The sequence below is a fragment of the Diceros bicornis genome, chromosome 4 (assembly GCF_020826845.1).
Source record: "Diceros bicornis minor isolate mBicDic1 chromosome 4, mDicBic1.mat.cur, whole genome shotgun sequence".
Taxonomy (NCBI): Eukaryota; Metazoa; Chordata; class Mammalia; order Perissodactyla; family Rhinocerotidae; genus Diceros; species Diceros bicornis.
Genome location: NC_080743.1, coordinates 15,794,997 through 15,811,177, shown reverse-complemented (window position 1 = coordinate 15,811,177; position 16,181 = coordinate 15,794,997). Strand labels below are relative to the sequence as shown.

The window sequence follows — 16,181 nt, the reverse complement described above, 5'->3', positions numbered from 1 at the left end:
ATACTCTACCCAATGAGAAGGGAAATTCAGTTACTCTATGGTCTAATTATGAATTTCAAAATAGAGCTTAAAACTTCAAAATTGGTAAACTCGTTGAACACCATTTGTACCACTTATTTCCAGTAATCCGAACAAATATACTTCCATTTTGAACATTTATATGTAAGTTATTGGTGGATGATCCACTCTATTATTCATTATACAATAAATTGCCCAACTACACCAAAATATATAACAGAAACAAAATTCTGAAGTCATAGATGTACATTGTTGTGTTACTTTATTTTTTTTCCTTGGGCAAAAAGCCTAAAACAATGTAAATTGATATTCTTCTACTAAATGTTTTTTTCAAATTTTGGAGCCTACTTGTTGAGTAGACATCATCATAAAACCAGTTTAGTTGCCCTAAACCTATGCTCAGATAATATAGATAATCCTTCCAGGATACGCGCAGGGTGACTCCCCTGTTACTCTGGAAAACCTTGCATGCTCATGCACTCCCACACATGGTCATGTCACAATATCTCCTCAATGCAGATGCACGTGGCCAGGGTGGCATCATGGCAAACAAGCAACAATTCTGCCATTTGACTAGAAGCCTCAAGGAGAAAAGGCCTGGAACTCTAAACGAGAGTTTCTCCGCTGTGCCTCTCCCGGGTCACAACACATGGACGTGTTCGCTGGAGCATCCTGCCCAGCGTGAGGAAGGATGGAGCTTTAGTTCCTTGTGCCTCGGTTCACAGGACATCAACACTCTTAAGTAGCTGTGAGAAATAGACATCTCCTCTAAACCATCTAAAAGTTCTTCTGGACTTGAAGTGCTCTTGAAACATTGAGAACATTTATGAAATGAACAGCAATCACAATTTGCAATGAATTTTTTTAAGCATATACACTGGATTTATACACACACACATATATAGGATATATATGTATACATATAAACATATATGTCACAATAACCAATACGTAATTGTCAGTTTAAATTAAAAATGCACAAAAACTTTGCAATTCCATGCTCATTTTGCACCAAGAAATTCTTAACTGTAATTCAATTTGGCTAGTATTTATCGAGCATCTTCTGTGTGCTCTACATATGAGAACAACCTAAATTTGTGTGATTAATCATTTACTGGCCTTAAATTAAGAATATCCCGAGCCAGTGTGTGTATGTGTGTTTCCCTTCTTTAAATTCACAGGAAAAATGGTTGCCTTTAAATCTTCAATGAGGCTATTTGCTTAATTTCTTCTAATTTATTCATGAGAATTTACCAAAATTCACAACAGTTAGCAAAGAGTTCCAATGTAAATTACAAGTCAGAAGCAAAAATTTGTGAACATAATAACTTAAGTCTAGTTGAACTGCACAGATTTCCTAGAGAATCTGAAATCAGGCAATCTCGCAGATTAATTTTAAAATGGACCCCAGTTAATGAAGGTAATGAACTCTTTCATAGAAATGCATTTCCCTATTATAAAGCAGAACTACCCGCCCTATGCTCTGATGAACCCAGGACACTTTGAATGATTATAAAATTCTTTGGGTTGAATTATACAAACAAAAAAAGAAAAAGTCTCAAGTATTACTGGGAAATTTGGGGAGAGATGATTATCCCCTGCCTTCATGGTTAACCGTCATAACGATCTCCAAACGCCTGGCTAATTGCCAGTCCTCCCCTTGACACTGGTACCACAGGCTTTAGAAGATGCCATTTTACAGATTTAATGAACCCACTATCAACAGAAATTTCTGATGTCCTTTTGTAGTGTGTATATATGTGTGATGTGTATGTGTGTGCCTTCATGTGTGTATGTGTGTAAGTGGAAAGCAGAAACACACTAGCTACAGATAGTCTTTGAATATTATATACAGATTGCATTTCTTTTGTTCTCTGACACAGAAATGATGGCTCAAAGTAAAACACCTTTGCCCATGTTCTTGACACCAATCACCGGGTTTAAGTTCTGTTTGTTTGCGTTATCCATGGTAGAGCTTCTTGGAAACTGCAAGTCGCCTCTATGTGTGCTGAGATAGAGCCTTTGTTTCTCTAAAGATTACTTATTGTGCGTAATGCACTAGAATTTTCAGAGGATAAGGGGATTATCTGAAAACTGTGCAAATCTATGACCTACTAAAAAAAACCCTTCAAACGAAAATTGACCTTCATAATAATAAATGCAAACAATCATATCTGTCAAATATGATGAGAATGGGCTCATTCTAAACAGGCTTGTAAGATCAGGCAACCCAACAGCAAGACCCGGTGTATGCAGAGGTCATTAGAACAAGCCACAGTGAGTCCTAAGTGGCATGACCACACATACATTGATTGAGTCTACATAATGAGGGGTAAAATAAGCCTGATCAAAAGATGAGGGCACTCCAATTCATTGAGCCTAGTCTATAAAGAACAGCTGCAGAGCAGTGACCCCCAAACAGCCATTTCACTGTGCAGGTAGCATTAAGACATTCTTTAGCAAATAGGCCAAGTAAATGCTTTAGGCTTCAACAGAGTCACTTCTTCAAAAGCATGACTAACACAGATAAGCCCAAAATTGTTTTCAATTTGACTCCCACCGCATTATTGCATTGTGTTTACGTCCAGTTGACAAAAGCAAGTGAAAATGTGCAATTAAACAGTTAATTTAACAAATTTCAAAAGCCAAATCTAACAAAAGTGCCCCCATACTACCTGCTGAGGTCTGAATTTTCCAGTTAGTCTTTATATATGTATCAAATTAACTGACATACTGCCAAAACTTTTTAAATTTTGTCCTAGATCTACACTGACTTACTACCCTATTAAACTAGGTGCTTGCTGATTTATTTTCTCTGCAACTGGTGACTCAGAAATAGCAGCAACTTTTAAGGAATTTTTAATGGAGCTAAGCTCCCAAACATGCAAGCTGATGACATGCACTCCACAACAGCGTCGGGCAAGCTTGTAGAGATTCTTAAGGACAGCCTTCCGTAGAAGAATATAGACCCAGGGATCTAAGATTTGATTCCATGTTGCCATTCGGAGAGCAAAAAGTATGGTTTCACAGGTCTCCAGAGAATGATTTCCGTTTATTCCAATGTTGGCCATTGTCACCTGCAAAACAAACAAATAGGAAAATCAGTTGATAACAGCTATTTTCTCGGTTACCTATAGTTTTTTAACTTAACTAGCTATGCTACATGGTATTCATTTCACTTTCCACAAAATTATGTTATTTTGAAAAACATCGACAAAAACAAATGAATAATAGCAGAGACATTGATGGAGACATCTGAATCCTTTGAATTCAAATTGACATCAGAACTACAGAATTGATAACTTTTATAGTAAGGCAAATGTGCATAAGCAGAATGACCTAAGAGAAGGCACACGGACATTAGTAACTGACCTTTGCCTATTTTTGGGAATAGTAAGTTCAAAGCCAACACACATTTGTATATTTAAATGAAAAAACTAAACTTTATTTATGTAAATAAATTATAGACAAGCTAAAGTATAGATAAACTTATACATAAGAGCTTTTGAGAATGAATTTAGAGTATCTGATGTTAATTCACACATGGTACCTAATGTTGTTCTGGAATGTGACTTTTAGAATTTTCTGCTTGGTAACTACAGTGACACTAGTGTCTTCTATTTCATATTCCCTTTTCTGCATCTCTCACTCTAGCCTTAACTTGACTAAAATATTTCAAAAATGCAATGAAATTTTCTAAGGGCTTTGAGAAAATGAATCCCCTTCTACACTACCATTGAGATGTAACAATAACAATGCAGAGTTTGGTCTCATGTGTCCATTTCCTGACCACTTGTAATGTTAAAGAGATGATTTTGTGGAATAAATTCCATAAATGATCCCAGCTACATATTAGAACTGGTCTAACCACTGAATCCAGCTTTGACTTCCAAATAACAGCCGCAGAAGAGACAAACAAGGGGTGGGGATGAAAACACTTTGAATATAAAAACAAATAAGAAATAAATGAACAAAAGGTGAAACTGAAAAATTAAGGGAGACTTGGGTCATTAAGCCACTAAGATTAAGAGAGGATGTAACAAAGCCTATAACCCAAAAGAAAAGAAAAACAAGTCTTCTTGGTCTTCTTAATGGACTATTATCAGAAAGAAATGTCTTAATTTGGCCTGCTGATGCTAATGGTTGAAGGATAAATCATCAAAACCATCATTATCTACACAACAAAGCACAAACTCCTTAGCTGGCTCCTTGATGATGCATCTGAAGTCTACCTCTACAATCTCCGCTCCCCTACAAATACCCTAAGCCCCAACCGCTGTGAAGGCCTCACCTGTCCCACATGCACCATGCCCGTCTGAGCTTTGGCTTATGTGTCTCTCTTTGTCTTGAACTCCTGGTCTCCCTTTCTCTCCCTGACAAACTCCTATCCACCTTCAGACCCCATGCAAAAATGGGCTCACCTCCGGGTAACTTTCCCCAACTTCACTGAGAGAAATTAGCAAGTTGCTCCCTCCTCTGTGCTCCCAGAGCACCCTGTCCAGACCCAGTTGTATCACTTACCACATTGAAGGATAATTATGCGTTTATCTGCATATCTATGAGCACCTCTTCTTTTTCTTTTATTTCTAATTCTCAGTACAAAGCTGACACCTAGGATGTATTCAGTAAGTGTTGGAATGAATAAAATTGTACTATTTTTTATTCATCGAGGCTATTTCTACAAGCACAGCAACTAGTCATCAGAGAAACATCTGGCCATCCATCACAATGGTCTAATATTTTGAGGCTTAAAATGTTCTAAAAGTTTTAATACAACAGCATCCACTAGTGAAGGATTTCAAAGTGGTTTGTTGCCACTAGTAGGATCAGGATCTTGCAGTCCACACAGATCCCTTGGGAAATGGTTCTTTCCCTTGGGTTCACTTCCTGGGACAATAATGTATCAAACTGCAGGCCTAAAGATTCTGTGGCTGAATAAGGCTGACCAAGTCTCAACCCAGAAAAAATTACAGTCCCCATACAATAGTACCTGGGTCAGATACAGACTCTTATATCACTGCTCCCCAGGTTACCCAACAGGATTGCAGAAGTAAACCTATATGGACCCAGCTCCTCTTAGAAGAAAGCAGGGCCAAGACCCAATTGGCAGTTGGATTGCAATATTTTCACTTTATACTTTCTTTACTCACCAAATATTTATTGATTATCTGCTCTGTGCCAGGCAATGTGCTAGGCACTGAGGATACAATGGCAAAGAAAGCAGACACTGTGCCTGCCCAGATGGAATTTACAATCTGTTTGCAGGGTTGGGTGAGGGCATTGGGTTCAAGGATGAATGAATAAATATTTCTCTTGCCTCAAGAGTATTAAACGAATGCATTTCCTATTAACTACGAGGTACGTTCCTGGGGGTCTCAGAGCCCAGCCAAGATACTGGCCTGTGTAGTTGGGAACAAAGATGCTCAATGTAATTGCATGAAACAGCTGGGCCTGGTTTAGAGACGTGCAAATTAAAAACGCCTGAGTTACATGGCACGCACTTCTCTGACTCTCTCCTGCAAACAGCAATGTGATCACCAGCCACGAAAAGACATTCAGTCCTCTGCTGAGGGAAGCCAGTGCCCAAGGTTCTCTCCAGAACACCAGGGCAGTGCCCAGGCACTCATTCTCTCTCTCCCTCCTTCGATCCCCAGCCCAGCCTGGAAAAGAGGTTACTCTAGAGCCTGGCTTGGGAGAAGCACTGGTTAGCCACCAATAAAGATTTGGTGGAGTATTTACGTAAAAGAAAGATCATTAGCGTATTTATTGATAATAATATATTATTGAAAATTTAGGACAACCTAAGTATCCAACAAAAGATAAATTATGGTAATTTCATGTATTGAAAAGTATGCAAATATTAATGTTTGGGATTCAGCGTTAACTTTTTAAAAAGTAAGTTACCAAGTGTATTGACTGTATGATCCCAATTTTGAAAAAAAAAACAAATATGTAACTTTGTGCACGCATAGAAAAAAGACTGGGATGTATATCAATGTCTTCATTGGTTAACTCTAGATAGTAGAATTAAAGAGGATTTTGATTTTCTCCTTTGGTTTGTCTCTAATTTACTAAATTTTTAGATAGATCATGTGTTGCTTTAGTAATTTGTGCTTTTTTCCCCCAAGTAATTTGTTGAAATATACTATTGTACCAAAGAATCAGAACTAATATGGATTATTTATGCATGTCTATGTGTATATGAATGAGGTGCCACAGAATTGCCTGAAAAATTTGAGCCCTTATAAGACTGGCAGAAGTGTAGGAGCCGAGGTAAGAACAAGGACCATCTGCCCTTTTCCCTGGGCTCTGTCAACAGTCACCTCACAAGCCTTGAGAATGGGCATTCTTCCCTGGCCAGTCCACGCGAACTTGAATTCCAGAGAGTTGTGTACAGACTCTCATCACACACACAGCCTTTCATCTAGTTTCCAAGAGCTACCCAGCACATGGAACTATTATGCATTATTTTCTAAAATTCCTTCCTTTGGACCTTGGCACATTACAGTTGTTCATCTTTGTTAATGATTAGCATTCTAACTGAGAAGTGGACAGGGCCAATGTTTGGATATTCTATGGAAAAATCAATTAATTAACCTGACACCTCTGAACACTCAACACTAAGATGTGAGAGAAAAAATGAGGTCAAAGAAGTATATGGGGGGCCGGCCCCATGGCTTAGCGGTAGGGTGTGCGCGCTCCGCTGCTGGTGGCCCGGGTTTGGATCCCGGGCAAGCGCCGACACACCGCTTCTCCAGCCATGCTGAGGCCGCGTCCCACATGCAGCAGCTGGAAGGCTGTGCAGCTGTGACATACAACTATCTACTGGTGCTTTGGGGGAAAAATAAATAAATAAATAAAAATTAAAAAAAAAAAAGAAGAAGTATATGGGAAGGAGAGTTTATGTTCATTGCCAGGTTGCAAAGAACAAAATAAGATAGATGACACAATAAAATCTCCATTTATTTGGGTCACATAATACAATTATATCAACTGTTAAGGTCACCAAAATTAACGAATCTGCCAGGCTACTTTACTCATAGATAACGCAGCTCATGTTCACTAAAGTTTTTTTCTGGAAATTACTCCTTCATCCCTTACCCTAAGTCAGTATATCTGTTGGCCAGTGTCAGGACTTTAGTGGCTGTTCAGAATTAAAAGCAACGGTAAATTCAAGAATTATGCTTCTGTTCCTTTGAGTAATCATAAAAGTAAATCAATCCAGCATGAGTAGCTTTTGAGTGTCCACTGTGTCTACGCATTGTGCTAGATGCTAGTGATGTAGAGATGAATATTTAGAGAAATCCTAACATATGATATATTTTGCTTATTTATCTAGATTTTATTCCTGTCTTTGACACTAAAATATAATCTTCAAAGTATATATTTTTGTCTAACTGGTTCTCTGCTGTATCCCCAACACCTGGCATACAGGAGGACAGTCAATATTTGTTGAATGAATTGAATAAATGAAGTTCCTATGAGAATAGACTGACAAGAAAGCAAACAGTTATAATGTTGTAAGTAATATAATAAAGACACATGAAAGGTGCCACAGGCAGGGCTATTTACTGGTACATGATCGCAGATGTGGTCATTAAAAATGATAAGTTTTTGCAACTTTTCTAGTACATCAAAACTTCAGTTATTCCAATTTGACTAATTTTGAATTTATGGTGATTCTGCTGCAGTTTTTCTGAATTTCTCCTTGGTACCATTTTTTTTAAGGAAATTTCAATGAATATATAATCAAAACTATTTCTGGCAGATTGTCCAACTTCTTTAGATACTAAGCCATTTTTTAGAATTTAATCAACATCTATTTTCATGTGAACAATATTTATGACAATTATCCATGGTTCTCATCTAGCCACTGAAGCAGGTATTTTCACACGTAGTTATCTTATTTCAAGAAGCAGACCACTCCTTTCCTCCTTTCTGTCACCATAGAAGACTAGTTCAGACACTTTCTTTGGGGAATGAAGGCATACACAGAAGTACAATTCATTGATTTGCAAGTTAGTATCCTTCATAACATTGTCATCTAAAGACTGATCTTTAGATTTGGCACTTGAATAACCACAGAGACAGGGAGCCAATTGTGATGACATGATTACAATCCAGCCTTACCAGATGATGAAAAAGGTCCATCTGGAAGCTTTACCAAGAGACCATTTCATTACATCTCCATGTTTGAGAAGTTTAACCTATGTGTTAATTTGGATAACTAGTGACTAAACAACTATGTATGGCTGACAAATTTTTAAATGTCACAGCATCTATGAGCATTTACAAATGAGAAATTTCATTGTAATTGAACCTTAATGGCAATTTTAGAAAAGGCACATTATATAAATCACTGAAGCCATCTCAGCTCAACAGGTAACTTTTAGAGTTAAATATACCTGTGGTGATTTAACCATACAGCATTTATTCTTAAAATAGAATACTTTATCTCTGCAACAGTGATTACAAGAACCTTCAGAAAAAAAACTTACTCTTGCGCAACTCCAGGATAACAGGCTTAAAAAAAAAGGTGTAACAAATTGAAACGTAGAGGCTCTGACAGGATATATCTCTTCAACTATAAACTTTTTCCATACCTAAATTATATAAATTTCTACATTGTTGGATGTAGAAGGTAATAATATTTCAATCACTTCTCATTTATTGACTATTCATTAAAATTAAGACAGTATTTTGCACATGGTGAATGATTCAGAGATAAGTAAGACAGAAATATTTTAGTAGGGGAAAAAAAGGACAAAAGCATATGGAATTTCTTATACCACAACTCTAGAACAGCTGTGAAATGTTGTCCACCGCCAAAGTATACTTCAGTGCTGCAAAATACAAACACTTGTACAGATAATTTTCTGCTTGATTTGTTGATAGAGGATTAACCAATGGTCCAATTGACAGCACATTCCTATGTCTCCCTAAAGACTTTGAAAGCTATAAAGAAATGAGAAAACAGGACATGCTATGTCGACATTGCTCCCTCTAGAAGGGAACAATCCCAAATCATAATACTTTATGTGCATCTTGGTTCCTTCACGCCAGCTGAGGAAATGATGTGTAACATGAACAGTGGGAAAAATTCTAAACTGAACAGTACATAAAGAAGAAAAATGTATACTATCTGAAAAACCAAAATGTTAATCTTTGTAGAGAAGGTACTTCTGTAGAATCCATGTATTTTCATTTTCTATTCCAGTCTCCTCTCCCAGGCCTGCACCTTTATTGTGTCTGTTTAGTGGGAAGATTTATGCCAGAACTCCCTGGAATAATTGTCCATACGGCCCCCTGCTGATAGTTCCTTACAAAATAATGTTGTAATTTCTTTTTATGACACTTTTCAAAGGAATAAAATAAAGTCATTTATCCCAGATACCAAATAAAACAAACATTTTAAATAAATTAAATTTATATATATAATATATAAAATATATATTCATATATATTAAATACCTATTTAACATATAAAAATCTATTTTATTATATTTATGTATATTAATACATAATATAGCTATATAAATATTTTTATTATATATATTATGTATATATTACATGTGATCATTCCTTTAAGGAAAAAAATAGGAAATGTAAAATGAATGCAACCAAAAGATATGTTCTACAAACCAAATAGAGATTGTATTGAGTTAAAATGAAAGTAAATTATTCATAACTGAATGAGAACAAACTACACAGTTAAGAAAATATCCTTATTACAAACTGCAGTCTCTATCAGAGAACTTGACCACTATCAAAACACAGGCTAGCGCTAGTCCATAAGCACTGTCACTCTGGCAGTTATGGGATCCTGAATCATGGGAAAGGCAGAAAGTCTCCTGTAAACCACAGCAACGTGCTATACCACCTAGCGGGGAGAGACACAGCCATGAATAACAACAACAAAAACTAGAACTGAGCATTTCCCTGCGCTAGGAAGGCTCTTTTTATATATGAGGTCAAATGATCCTCATAACAACCCTGTGACATATGTACTGTCTACACTTTACAGATAAGGAAACTATGGTCCATCAAGAGAAGGAGCCGGCCCATGGCAAGTGTCAGGGCCTGAACAAAAGCCTGTCCAGCGCCTGTCCTTCTAATTACTACACTAGACTGCCTCGAGGCCCTGCAGTTTACTTGCTCCATCTTCTTGCCAAACTTGGCCCAGGAGAGTAAAGAAAGCTTCCTAAAGAGTGGGAGACACTTAGAGAGGCACTTGTCTGAAGGAACAGAGATCTCACAGAGGAGGAGGCCCTAGCAATCTGTTGCAATGTCAAGAGCTGGTGCTCCTGTCAATGTCTCTCTCCACCCTGAGGCAGAGATCAGATGGAAGGAGAAGGCAGTGCAGAAATGACGCCCTGATCCAGTTGCAAAAATGCCTGAAGACGCCCTTCTCTTTCTCCCTTCGGATTAACACAAATACATACACAGGCCAAGGATGATAACGCAGGGATGACCCAACAAGGTTTAGGATTGATGTCTCCAAGTCAGAGGGGTCCAGGGAATTCTGTTCAAATTTCTCAGCCCAAAGCTAGTCATGATCTCCAGTAAATGATTTTGTGTTCCGTGTGCTCATGACCACCAAGACCCACGTTGATGCTTCAGAGAGTAAAGCAGAAATGTAATTGAAGGGATTCCGAGAGCAGGGGGGAAAAATCGTGCTTCATATATTACAGACACACAGAATTCTCCCCATCACTTCACATGAGAAGACAGAATCACAAAATCTTAGAGGATGCAGAAAAGTTTCCTTTATTTAGTCCAGTCTTCTTCACAAAGCAGAGATTCCTTGCAAGTGTTGTCAAGTATCTGGTGGAAAATACTGAGCAATACTCATGAGACAATCTCTTCTATTTTACTTGTGTGAGCTGGTGACCATTCTGTTATCGTGAGCTAAAATTTACTCTACATATCCTAGTTTTGTTCTCTAGAGCATGAGGGAAGAAGTCTACCTGCTAAATGTCAGGCTTTCACGTACTTTAAAAATAACACTAGTTTTGCATATTTCTCCATTTCTTCAACTGTTCCTCATACAATGTGTTTTGCAAACCCCTAGCTGTCCATCTCTTAGACTCTGGTTTCTCAATCTTCCTTTAAAAAAATGCACTGGTCAGAAATAAACTTAACAATGTATATATGGTCCAATAAGCACAAAGCTCAAAGGAACAATCACTTTCTGTGATCTGGACAAACTGCTACCTGTGCCTCCAGGATGATGTTAGCTAGATTCTCCTTTGCATACCCCCTTGTGAATTGATCCTACTTCCTAGTACATTACAGGAAATAAGCTTCTTACATATTAATTTTACTCATAACATATATATAGAGCAAGACAACCTTCACTTTTCCCTGCTTGTTTCCAAATTATTCAGACTTGGATGTGTGGATATATAAATATTTAGAAATAAATAAGCAGAATTGAAGTCCCATATCTGTGACTCTATACTAATGGATTTACTTTACGGAATAAGCATCCAGTTCTGGAGCCTCAGACGTCAAACCTGAGCCAGCACCCATGCTCACGCTCTTTGGTCCACTTTTATGACGTCTCTCAAACCCACAGCCTGCTCCCTCTTGTTTCCTATCTTATCGCTTAAAAAACAGATCATTATATTATAGCCTCCTCACTGGTCTTCCAAACACAACTTATTTATTTATTCATTTATCTTATTTCAACTCGTTTATTCTATTTATCAAATATTTCATAAATGCCAAAACATGTCATTTTTCCTCTCCTTTCCTCCCTAGGAATGACCTATCTAAATCCTTCCATCATTCCTATCTCATCTTCTCCCGGAGGTCTTCCCTAATCTCTCTACAGCTCAGTAATCTCTCATTCTACACCCGCATCATGCTTGGCACCATTCCTTTAGCATTGATAGACACAGTGCCAGTACAATATATAAAATATAATGAGTTGATGTCAGTACATGTACAGTAGTCCCTCAATTATACTGTAAGTGCCTGACAGTAGGAATTACGTCTTGAACATTCTCAAATCCTTCTCCTCCACTTTACACAGGATAATTGAGAAAAGATTCCCACAGTTGGGGTGAGACAGACAAGAAAAAACAGGCAATTTCAAGCACAGAAGTTCGGAGGGTTAAGCAGAAAGCAGGCCAGGCAACCCCAGATCCAAGAAATCAAAGATTTAAGGTGAAAAACAACAGAACTGGAAGAAAGCTTAAATGGTCTTGTGTTTCAAGGAACGCCTCAGACCCGTTGAGACCATTAATCTCTAGTCTGCCCAAAAGTGCCTATTCAGTTAAGAGTAAATGTACCTGGCACAGTTAAAGTGAGTTTTAAATTTTTAATTTTTTTAAGGTGATAAAGCAAACATCTCCCCAGAAGCCGTTACTGTCCATGGGGAAGGCTCACAGTCTTTGGTCAAAATGGAGACTCACTGGGGAGGGTGAAGACAAGAGACACAGATGCAGAGACTCCCACCTGGCCAGATCCCAGAGGGCTTGGGAGATTGGAAACGGGGTCAGGGGAAGGCACATTCAAAGGTGCTACAACAGAGACTTCTCCGTCCGGGAGGTCTTTATTTTGGCTAAAGGACTTCTGCCATCCCTGCACCTTCTGCATAATAAGTTATTAGATTCAACCGCTGCTAAACTCACTGGCTAATCAATTAGTTTCATCTAACTTAGAGAAGCTTTGGCCCGCCTACTGCTGGCTATTGACTATTCCTGTCAGCTTCCGACGCCTCCAGCCACGGGGGCAGTGCAGGAAGATCAGGTCCACCAGGGTGGCCTAGGCACAGCAGGAATCATGGAATTCCTTTACCCCAATGTGCCTTCAAGGAAGCAGGAAAAGGGAGGGGAAAAGTCATGTTGGCACTTTATGTATTTTAACTCATTTCATCCTTGCAAAACTCCCAGGGATAATTACTATTTATTTGATACTGCAGATAAGAAAACTAAATCACAAAGACGTTATCTTGCCCAAGTTCACACTGCTGGTAAGTGGCAGAGGCAGAATTTAAACCCAAGTCTATCTGGCTTCAAAGCCCATGATCTTTCACTACACCATTCCCAGTAATGAGACCAGTGGTAGTATGTTATATTTATGAGCAAGATGATAAAAAAAAATAATAGCTAACATTCAGTGAGTACTTACTATGTTCCAGGCACTGTTTTAATACTTCATATCTATTATCGTATTTAATTCTGTGAACAACACTTTGAGGAAAGCAGTATGATCCCTATTTTAAGAAGAAGGAGCTGAGGCATGGAGAAGTCAAGTAACTGGCCAAGGTCACCCAACCAAAATGTGAAAAGCAGAAGATGGTGCATAAGGATTCATGTATTGACCTCCTTGGCATCAGCAGATCTCATTTTTAACTCTCTAGGTTTCTATTTCTGCCTGCTTATGTCTAGTGGTCTTTCCAGCTGATTCTAGCTCTCCCTCTCACCCAGGATTTCTATTAATATACTTTCACTAGTGTCTCTTTTTTAAATCAGGAACCTATTCTAATAAATGCATTGCTCCAAATCTCCTGTGCCCATAACAGATGTAACTGACAGGTGAGTCAGATGAGTTGCACACCACACAACTGAAGGGTCCTTCAGAAGAGTGGTTGTCAAAAACATGAAAGGTCAAAGGATAGCTGTCTGTCCCCAAATGAAAAGGTATATATTTTTTAATATTAAGTAATAGATGTAAAGTGATAGATAGAATGAGACAAAGCTCAGCACCTTTTTGTTCCCTTATTCATATCTACCCCATGATGAATAGCATGATTTTCATTTTAGCAGTCTTTTTCCTCTCAGCTTTTGACATTTAGCTGGTCTTCAGATATCATTTTGGATCTTGTTTATTATTTTTTTTCAATCCAAACTTCTCATTAGTATCCTTATTCCATCATTTCTGTTCTTTGGCGATGATGAAAATGAAAAATCAGTAGGTAAAAATTTTAGGTCTTAGAAGAAGAAAACATGCTTGAAAATATGTATGTTTGGGTATATGTCCTGCCTTGTTATAAAAGTGATTTGAGGCATTTTACTTTCAACTATGCTCTTAACAGCATTGTAAACTCGGGCTCTTTCTAGCTATGATTACCTACCTCAAACTCATAGTTAGGCTAACTAAATATCCGTTATGCTTAAACCTTGGCAATGATAGACGCATAAGACATTTTCATCCTAATCAAGAAATATTTATCTAAAATGTCATAACTAAAGTAATTATTAGCAACTCATCTATAAATTAAAGAGAAAACAACTAGTTGGAAATCAGTTGCAGTATTGGAGGCGCACTGTTTCAGGAACAAAAGACCACTTTGTTTGACTGCTGGCAACACTGTTTTAATAACAAAAGGAGACTAGCTGTAAGGTCTTTCGGTAAAACATCTGCCCTGAAACACATTATGTTTTTCCAAAGAGAAATTTCCAACTGGCAAACTTAGTTTATTATTACAGAAATTCAGAAAGATTTTCTGATGCCTTCTCTAAGCTCTAGTAGAATAATTTATTATTTAATGGGAATTTTTAACAAAATGAGTGTCCCTTTATAGATAAAAGATATCCATAATTTTTAAGAGAAAATCAGTCATTGAAAAAGCCAACCTAAGCCCACAGACCAAATGCAAAGGCTCTTAGCAAGTTTATGGGTAGGTGTTATTATATCCTCCTTATAGATGAACAAATTGAGACACAGAACACATGGCTAGGAAGGGTCTGGGTCAGGATTATAGCCAATGTCTATTTAACTCCAAAGCATAATATGAGTATAGTTCAAAATGAAATCAACATATATGTCTGATCAGGGGGAAAAATCAGACCTTGCAGATTATCCAGTCAACTTAATTAAAAATAATTCAGTTTCACAGTGTCATTTGAGTCAATTTGGTTGTTTGGTCACAAAGATAAAACAACTTGTTCATCACTGAGTTTTGTTTTTTTTTTTTTAACTTTCTGAACTTATTTCCCTGGAATTCTGTAGTTACACTTTTAATTTTTCTTCAGAGTATCTAAGTAGCAAACTGAAATTCACCTTCTTTGATATAAGTCAATGTATACTCTAGTGTCCTCTAGATAACAGCTACTGGCCTAAATCTCTGATCATATTCACCCTCTACCAGCCTTAATTATCAGCCCTTCAAATACATATGTTATCTCATGGTCTAAAATACTAGGCACAAAGCTCAGTTCCAAACCTATTTCCTCTACGAAACAATCTAGTGCAATAGCTATACTCCACCTGGTTCTCTCTCTTGACACTTTATGACATATTATCCATTCTCCACCGTTTCAGAATACCATGGCTCCACTAAGCCATCAACTCCATCAAGAAAAAGACTTTGTATGTCCTGTGGACTCCTTTATCCCCAGTGCATGCTCAATACTTGGTACATCACTAGCACTCAATAAATACCAAATGAAGGAATGAATGAACGACAAGAAATGTTAGGGTGCGTGGAGGCCACAAACCATGACTCTAATTCTACACTAAGCACATAGCGGGTACCTAACTGTTAACTGGCGTACAGCCTTCTCTGTAATGCACAAAACTATCCCAATTTGCTTCAGTGGCCACATCATCATCAGAAACAAATGAATAGCCAACATTCATCAAGTTCATAATACTATTATGTTCAGCATCCAACAGAAGACAGATTTAATGGGTTGTGGGGCTTTGGGGCATCTTTTTAAATTTTTTTAATTTTATTTATTTATTTATTTTTGGTAAGAGACTAAGTTATTTGAAGTGGTAAACTTAGGCCTTGAAAGCTTAACATAAGCATGCCACTGATGTACCTCTTTGGCATGATTTGTGGGATGCAATTCTGATGACATTTTTACAGTCCGTTAATTTTTACTTCCCTAAACCTCAGACAGGATGTCATTTACTGGTATGTTATCATAATAATAACAATCGAACATTGCCATAAATTCTTTTGTTAGTTTAAGACATAGTTATGACTGAGAAGCTATCAATTATTGTCTAAAAATCAAGCAATTTTGCTACAATATGAAAACGTATTGCCTTTATACCATTTAAACTTTCAAATAAAGATTTCCATAGCTTTTTTAAAAAATCACAAAAATCCAACTTTGAAATAAAATCAAAAACTTTACAATACAATATATATAGTTGTTAGGTTGAGTGGATGTTCTTTCCGAAAAAAGTACTAATTGTCAGAT

At 37.4% G+C, this 16,181-nt stretch overlaps 1 protein-coding gene across 1 annotated transcript in view; it reads right to left on the bottom strand.

The window, feature by feature from the left end:
- Positions 1 to 957: 957 nt before the first annotated feature.
- The window catches only part of PTGFR (prostaglandin F receptor), a 47,298-nt gene continuing 32,074 nt past the window's right edge, over positions 958 to 16,181 (bottom strand). The window contains exon 3 of the mRNA XM_058538365.1: positions 958 to 3,095. Coding sequence (XP_058394348.1) covers positions 2,796 to 3,095 — 300 coding nt within the window. The 3' untranslated portion in view covers positions 958 to 2,795. The remainder of the gene's footprint in view (positions 3,096 to 16,181) is intronic.